Source organism: Salmo salar, chromosome 17 (genome assembly GCF_965601325.2).
Source record: "Salmo salar chromosome 17, fSalSal1, whole genome shotgun sequence".
NCBI lineage: Eukaryota > Metazoa > Chordata > Actinopteri > Salmoniformes > Salmonidae > Salmo > Salmo salar.
The window spans coordinates 12,612,737-12,621,599 of record NC_138307.1 but is presented as its reverse complement, the minus strand read 5'-3'; the positions used below and the strand labels follow the sequence as shown (position 1 = coordinate 12,621,599).

Below are 8,863 nucleotides of genomic sequence, written 5' to 3'. Positions count from 1 at the left end.
AGACCAGAGAATCTTGTTCCTCATGGTCTGAGAGTCTTTAGGTGAATTTTGGCAAACCAAGTGGGCTGTCATATGCCTTTTACTTTGGTGTGGCTTCTGTCTGGCCACTCTACCATAAAGGCATGATTGGTGGAGTGCTGCAGAGATGGCTGTCCTTCTGGAAGGTTCTTCCATCTCCACAGAGGAACTCTAGACCTCTGTCAGTGACCATTGGGTTCTTGGTCACCTCCCTGACCAAGGCCCTTCTCCCCCGATTGCTCAGTTTGGCCAGGCAGCTAGCTCTAGGAAGATTCTTGGTGGTTCCAAACTTCTTCCATTTAAGAATGATGAAGGCCATGGTGTTCTTGGTGACCTTCAATGCTGCAGAAATTGTTTGGTAACCCTCCTCAGATCTGTGCCTCAACATAATCCTGTCTCGGAGCTCTTCTGACAATTCCGTCGACCTCATGGCATGGTTTTTGCTCTGACATGCACTGTCAACTATGGGACCTTATATAGACAGGTGTGTGCGCCTTTCCAAATCATTTCCAATCAATTTAATTTACCACAGGTGGACTCCAATCATGTTGCAGAAACATCTCAAGGATGATCAATGGAAACATGAGTCTCATAGCAAAGGGTCTGAATACGTATGTAAATAAGGTATTTCAGTTTATGTTTAATGTATTTTCAAAAATGTCTGTTTTTGCTTTGTGTGTAGATTGCTGAGGATTTTTAAAAATGTATCCATTTTTGAATAAGGCTGTATGTGGAAAAAGTCAAGGGGTCTGAATACTTTCTGAAGGCACTGTATGTATTGTTATTTAGTATAAAGTCAGTTATAGTTAATACGATTCTGTTCTTGTTCATACCTTCAAAAGTAGTGATTGTAGTGAATTGAGAAATATTCCGAAAATACATTAGGAACAAGGTCTTAGTTTTAAACTGACTGTCAAATCAAAGTCTTTAGATGTCACTCCCATGCTATACCTCTATACCTGGATAATTGACAACAGATTTAATCCTGACTAAATTATGGATTAATGAGGAGTTAAGTAACAACACTGAAATAATAATTATTACATTCAAATATTCTTAAAATTACATAATACAAGTACAATAAATTATAATAGGTTGTACGGTTTGACTCAATGGAACTTGATGACAAAACCAACATTCCCTTGCTTACTGTGTTTGCCTATGGGGGGTTATTGTTTATTGCCCATTTGTGCTGTTGCTGAGCAACTATTGCTAGGTAATCATGGAAATTATTCTCAAGAGTTCAACAGACATAATAACCTACTATAATGACATAATTTGAGTACTTAATTGAGCACATAAGTTCAGCCTACTGCGTGATTTGAGCCAGTCAACAAGCACTCATAGAGCATGTTTATTGAAAAGCTCATTGAAATCAGCCAGAAGTGCTACCCCGACTGGTCGTGTGTTTCCCCACCTCTAGGTGGAACCACTGACCTTGTTTTGCAGGGAGTCCTCTCTTTGGTGGCAGGCAGGTTAGGGTATAAGGTGGTCCTGTCTTCCCACCTCACACAGGCTAATATGTTCCTGTATGGGACCTTGTCATGGCTCACTGCCCATGGGTGTGTATTAAACTAACATTTACTCAAACAGACTCCCACTGCAGCAGGTGCTAAGCACACAAAGGACTTGTATGGATTAAAGCACAGGGATATGAAGGCAGTTCATCGATACTATGCATATACTGTAATACTTTTCAGTATAATAAGTGTATTACATGGCTTCTGATCGTGGTGTTTATTTCTGATGCAGGGAAGGAGGGAAGGAAATGGGTTGGGAAGGGTACGCCTGCTCGCAACAAGGTATTGTGGGTAGGCAGTTGGGAAACACTACTGATCAATCAAAAGCGGGGGAGCTGTGATGTAAGGTTGCCAAGCAACAGCAGGGGAGAATCTGGCCGCAGGTTCAGCAAAGTGTTTTGAGGTGGTAAGGGTGGGGGTAATCGCAATCTGTCTCCCTCTGTATACAGCTCATATACAGTATGTCTCCCAGCTGCCTATTGACCATTCAACATGCTAACAATAGATTGCATAATGCAACAGTTTAATCTGACTGAAAATATTCTGTGTACAAAGTATGCTTTCCAAAATCGGTTTTATTTTAGAAATCTTGATTTTGTGTTTTGTGGTCACATCTTTGGTTCTAACAAAAATGTCACTCGTCACACATTTGCAAATGTATACATTTCAGTGTAACATGAAATTCAACCACATGGATGATCCCTTCAATCAAATATCCAGCAATATCCAGCAATCGTCATACTTTCTGATAGAGCATAGCTTAAAAGAGGAAGGTAACAAATGTGTAAAAACAAATATGTTCTTTATTCTTTTGAACGTTTTCATTCATGTTAGCAGATGAGCTGACACTAGTCCTGACCTGCATGCCCTTCACTAACACACTACCCCAAGGAAAAATGGCTGCCGATTGCTTTATGGATCATATCTACAGAAATGTGGACCATACAAGTGTTTCATGTGTCAATGTGTGCAGAATGTAAAACAAGTTGTAGAAAAATGGCAACCTAAACTTTACTTTAAAAAGCAACAGTAGCTACAGAAGAAGCGCTATTTATAATCCTTGTAATACAAGTAAACTGTAGAGCCCAGTCACACACACTTGCAGGCACACACACGCTAACATAATACCAATTGGGGTGGCCATAAAAAGATAAAAAGTGCTCTTACATCAAATGGAAGTGTTATGCATACTGTGGGTCCATATAGCACACCATACTATTTATAAATCAAACCAAATCACTATGTTGAAAGAATCAGGCTTTGAATTCAAATCATTCATGAACTATGAGTACAGTATGCAGTACAGACGAGTGGTAAACTCAACGCCAGGTGTCATATGCACATATTATAATGGACTTAGACACCGTTGGAAGAAGACCGTCAATGTGTTCCCTTTATTATATTTTTGTTAGTCATCTTTCTTTACAAGAGCGTTTCGACAGAAACAAGGAGTGGAGAGAGAGAGAGAGAGAGAGAGAGAGAGAGAGATTGAAATACATCTTTCGGATTCATTGCTTTGTGACAATGAAGGTCTACGAAAATGAAGAAGATGTCATTGAATCCCTCTCAATGAATCTGTTGACGTACATTCAGGATCTCTTCGTCCGTGGGCATGTTCATAGAAACAGCGTGGGGAAAAACAATAGCAATTCATATAGAGGTACAAGATATATCTTTGCCAAGTGTCACCAATGATAGGTTGTGGAATTAAGCTTGTGCATAAGGTAACGTTCACGTGATAAATAACCTTGCCTGAGACCTGAAGACCTGGGTTAGCTCCCCGAGCTAAGTCTCAGACCTTACCTCAGCGGGCTAGCACAGTCTTGTGGTGTGCAGGAGACCCGGTTAGTTACATATACAGTATCTATGCTTCTTCCCAGAGTGATACACGAAAACTGCGGCCTGAGCACAAAGAGTTCTGGGAGTAACAAAACGTATGTGGCGTTAGTATTGGAACATGGATTTGTTTAGTCGCTGAGTTTTGCTGTACATGGTCTTTTTACAACCGTGAAAAGCAGTGGACACATTCTCACAATTACACGATAAAACATTCCTTACCATTAAAAAAAAAGAAATTACACAAAAATGCAAGAACCTTAAGTAACACGGCGATCGTTATTCAAGACACTGGATGTATGATGGTAGCAGCAGCACTAGCTACAGAAAACTTCACAGTATACACAAGTGTGTCAGATAGTAACACTCAACAGAAAATCACAAGCGGTTTCGCAACAGCTTTTTGAGTTGCCGTCTTTCACTTACTCCTGGCAGTGATACATAACAAGTGGCTATCTTCCCCTGCCTTGTAACTATGTAACCCCCTGGAACAGTCCCCTTAAGTGGCTCCAAACCTGCTCCCTGGCCTCAGCTTTAGCTAGCTACATATCAGTTTGGCCTAGCACCCAACACCAACACACCCTACACCAACACATTAGCATTTAGCATACATCGATAATCCAAAACTGTAAACAAGTTTTCCTTCAAAGCAAACGTCTTAGTACTCATCATTTCTCCTTTTATTCACTTATTTATTTCGCTCTCTTAGATCTTTCTCTCTGTCCTATTTCTCCCTCTGTTCTTTCTCATATTTGTCCTTTTCCGACTTTGTGGCACTGTTGTACGAAGGCAGCGAGGCGGTGGAGGACGTCATGTCCATTTTCTCTGTGGAGGTGGAGTTGTCCGCAAACTTCCCTATCACCAACACCTCCTTGTCCTCCAGCTCGCACATCATGCTGCCTTTAGGCTGCTCCTTGTAGAGCTCTGCTGCTTTCTTCCGGGAGAGTCGGGCCAGGTAGCGCCTGAAGGACCTCTGGATCACCACGGCAGACATGTCTTCCTGCTTGCGCCGCAGGGTACTGGTGATGGGTTCGTAGGAGACTTTGGAGGGGTTGGAGGCCATGAAGCGCTCCTCCATCTGGCCCCGGAGGAGGTCCAAGCCTTCGCCCTCTCCCAGGACACGCTTGGTGAAGGCAAACAGGATGTCAAGGCAGTGGATGCGCTCCCCGCTGACCATGGGGAGATCCATTTTGATCAGCTGGATGTGGTTGGGCTTGGCCATTCGCAGCGGCGGGTCCAACGCGTCTGCAAAGTCCGACAGCTTGTCGTACTCCACGAACTGAGTGGCGTCCGGGTCGAAGCGCTCCCACACCTCGTAGAACATCTCAAAGTCGTCCTCGCTCAGCGGCTCGGCCGACTCCTCGGTGGCCACACTGAAGTTCTCCAGGATGACAGCGATGTACATGTTGACCACGATGAGGAAACAGATGATGATGTAGCTGACAAAGAAGAACATGGCCACTGGCGGGTTGCCGCAGTTTCCCCGGTACAAGGTGCCCGGGTGCTCCATCTGGCTGTCACAGTCGGGCTCCTTCTTGTTGAGGATGGGCGCAAGGAGGCCGTCCCAGCCCGCCGACGTGGTGATCTGGAACAGGCAGAGCATGCTGTTGCCAAACGTCTCGAAGTTGAACATGTCGTCGATTCCCGCCTCGTGCTTGACGTAGGCGAAGTTGGACATGCCGAAGATGGCGTAGATGAACATGACCAGGAAGAGCAGGAGGCCAATGTTAAACAGGGCAGGAAGTGACATCATCAAGGCGAACAAAAGCGTCCGGATGCCCTTGGCGCCCTTGATGAGACGGAGGATGCGGCCGATTCTGGCAAGTCGGATGACTCGGAATAACGTTGGGGAAACAAAGTACTTCTCAATCAATTCTGATAAAAACATACCTGTAATGACAGAGACAAAAATCCCACCAATTAAACACATACAATTTCTCAGTTACAACTTTTGATTCAAACGACTATGAAGAGTCGGGGTTCTTACCTACGATTGAAAGGATGACAACGACAAAGTCAAACACGTTCCAGCCAATGGTGAAGTAGTAATGGCGGAGGGATATCATTTTGAGCGTACACTCCCCAGTGAAGAGCACTATAAAGACAAAGTTAATCCAGTGCAGGACATTTTCCCTCTCTGGTGTCTGGTCATCCTCTTCCACCATCATAGTGACCATGTTGAGGCAGATGAGGATCATGATGACAATGTCAAAAGCCTGCTTCGTTACGAAGTCAAACACACAGCCTTGGAATACATTCTAGAATGGAAAGACAGACAAAGGGAGAGAGAGAAACAGAGGTAGAGTGCGATATAAAGATATATATTTTTAATGATCATTACAGTGAGAATTCAAATAAATATTGATTTACAATTTTTGTTATTTTGCTTTGAGAAATCAGTCTTAAATATTCATTCTTAATCAGTCTTAAATATTGAGCTACTGCTTGGTTGAATGGTTATTGTAATATCAATATGTGTCAATATCAGTGTCAAACCGTTGGCCTGGGAATAGGCTTCTGGGGTTTCTTGGAGCCGAGCTTCTTCATGGCATTGTAGTATTTCTTCTGTTCCTCTGTCATGAAGATGTCCTGACCTCCAAAGTAAAGGGAACAATACAAAACCTGGTAAAAACCTAACAAACGGACAGCCAGAGCGTCTGTCTGTCTGTCTGTCTGTCTGTCTGTCTGGCTGGCTGGCTGGCTGGCTGGCTGGCTGGCTGGCTGGCTGGCTGGCTGGCTGGCTGGCTGGCTGGCTGCTGGCTGGCTGGCTGAGTTTATTCCGGTCATTGTTAGCTCAGGGCAAGGCACGCTTTTCAGATCTCTCTCTCTCTTTCCCATCCCTCTCTTCTCTCGATATCTCATGCTATTTTACGCTCTCTCCTCTTTCTCCTTGATCTTTCTTTCTTTCTTTTTCTCTTGTCTCCTCTGTCTCTGTATTATGGAGACTGTATTCACAGTGTTATCTCTCTTAACAACTGGAAGGTGAATGTGTGTGTGTGTGTGTGTGTGTGTGTGTGTGTGTGTGTGTGTGTGTGTGTGTGTGTGTGTGTGTGTGTGTGTGTGTGTGTTTGACTCATATGCCTGCTGTATTCCGAATAATCTCTCAGCTAGCAGCAAGCAGGTTTAAAAAAAACACTGTGCTATCAATATCGCAGTGTATACGAACACCTGGTCACTACTGCACACCTAATCAAATGGCAACCCAGACTATTTGCATTGCCCCCGCCCCCCCTCCCCCTCTTTTACACCGCTGCTACTCTCTGTTGTTATCATCTATGCATAGTCACTTTAATAACTCTACCTTCATGTGCATATTACCTCAACTAACCAGTGCCCCCGCACATTGACTCTGTACCGGTATCCCCCTGCATATAGTCTCGCTATTGTTATTTTACTGCTGCTCTTTACTTACTTGTTTCTTTTATTTCTTATTCTTATTCGTTTAAAAAAAACTGCTTTGTTGTTTAGGGGCTCGTAAGTAAGCATTTCACTGTAAGGTCTACACCTGTGGTAATAAGATTGGATTTGATTTGATATTGAATACGTATCTTTTTCTTCTGTTGGTTGAAGTTGTCAATGATGACACCAATGAAGAGGTTGAGAGTGAAGAAGGAGCCAAAGATGATGAAGATGACGAAGTACAGATACATGTAGAGGTTCTGTTCATATTGGGGCTGAAGTTCCACCTGAAACACAGACAAGAAAGATATACAGTAAAATGTCTAATTATTGCACATTTTCCACCATATTCAAGTCAAACCCTTCTTTACAGGTCATTTTTTTTATTTAATGAAAGCCATAAAAACACCAACATTCCAATAAAAAAAAGGTCAACTCAAAACCTTAAATGCAAGAGTCAACCTGACTTTAAACTGTCAGCCATTCTCCATGACCAGAGCCCCAAAGAAACACTTACATTACGAGAGTCCACAGCTGCGTACATGATGTCCATCCAACCTTTGAACGTTGCCTAGGAGCAGAGAACAGAGAACAGAATGAGTTACTCTCTGAGGGGTCACTCTCGAGCGATTACTTACATCTCACTTCCCTGTTCCCTTGCTGCAGCCTTGCAGTCAGGCTCCGCTCCACTACTTTTAGTTAAGGAGAGCTATTTTGGTAGCAGGTAGAAAATATGAAATGAACAGTCTCAATAGTCTGTGAAAGGTGCTAAGCTACAGCTGAAGTCAGAAGTTAACATACACCTTAACCAAATACATTTAAACTCAGTTTTTCACAATTCCTGACATATAATCCTAGTAAAAATTCCCTGTCTTATGTCAGTTAGGATCACCAATTTATTTTAAGAATGTGAAATGTCAGAATAATAGTAGAGAGAATGATTTATTTCAGCTTTTATTTCTTTCATCACATTGCCAGTGGGTCAGAAGTTTACATACACTGAATTAGTATTTGGTAGCATTGCCTTTAAATTGTTTAACTTGGGTCAAACATTTGGGGTAGCCGTCCACAAGCTTCCCACAATAAGTTGGGTGAATTTTGGCCCATTCCTCCTGACAGAGCTGGTGTAACTGAGTCAGGTTTGTAGGCCTCTTTGCTCGCACACGCTTTTTCAGTTCTGCCCACACATTGTCTATAGGATGGAGGTCAGGGCTTTGTGATGGCCACTCCAATACCTTGACTTTGTTGGAAAGTGCAGGTTTTCCTAATGTTTTGTTCACTCAAAGTAAATTAACATTATATGCACATTTCATAATAACTACACTTTTAAACCAGATTTAAAGCATAATCTTCCTGAACAATGTAAAACGGCAATAGACAACTGACCCTGCCTGCCCCACTCACCACTTGCAACAAGGCCAAGTACCCAGCCCCGACATTATCAAAGTTGATCTTGACATTCTTCCATCGGGCGCTGTCATTGGCCAGGGCCAGACATTCGCTCTTGTTGTTGACCACCTCGATGGGAAAGGTCTCGTCATTGGTGGTGTTGACACAGTAATAGTACTTCCCTGCGAAGAGATTGACGCCCATGATGCTGAAGATGAGCCAGAAGATGAGGCACACCAGCAGCACGTTCATGATGGATGGAATGGCGCCCAGGAGGGCGTTCACCACCACCTGTCAATCAAAGATGACACGGTTAGAGCGCTCGATCAAACCGGTTCTCTGAGGTTTCTCTGGATAGGACTAGAAAGTCATGTGACCAAGTTGTTGAGTGAGATAAAGTTGAAGCTGAAATGCACACTCTTGTTTCTCAAGAAAACATGTCTTTCTAGGCTTATCCAAGAAACCTGGTTACCATAGATGATAACATACGTAATAATAATATAATCATATATGTATAGGAAGGGTTAATAGCGCTGGTAATATGGAGATATTGTGTTAGGTTTAGGAACACATGAGAATATGTGTACAGTATTTTCACTGTGTTATTTTCAGTACAAAGCATGTTACTAGCACTACCACAGAGGGTTAACAAGAGTTTGACAGTTAACTATTTGAGGAAAGGAAAAGGGAGGAAACGCTCT

General features: G+C 42.9%; 1 protein-coding gene across 2 annotated transcripts in view; it reads right to left on the bottom strand.

Moving 5' to 3' along the window:
• Positions 1–2,323: 2,323 nt before the first annotated feature.
• LOC106575301 (sodium channel protein type 2 subunit alpha) overlaps positions 2,324–8,863 on the bottom strand; it is a 30,755-nt gene continuing 24,215 nt past the window's right edge. For both annotated transcript variants that reach the window (XM_014151744.3, XM_014151743.3), the window contains exons 19-24: positions 8,178–8,453; positions 7,291–7,344; positions 6,923–7,060; positions 5,871–5,975; positions 5,362–5,632; positions 2,324–5,264 (exon numbers count right to left, since the gene is read on the bottom strand). In XM_014151744.3, coding sequence (XP_014007219.3) covers positions 4,099–5,264; positions 5,362–5,632; positions 5,871–5,975; positions 6,923–7,060; positions 7,291–7,344; positions 8,178–8,453 — 2,010 coding nt within the window. In that variant the 3' untranslated portion in view covers positions 2,324–4,098. The remainder of the gene's footprint in view (positions 5,265–5,361; positions 5,633–5,870; positions 5,976–6,922; positions 7,061–7,290; positions 7,345–8,177; positions 8,454–8,863) is intronic.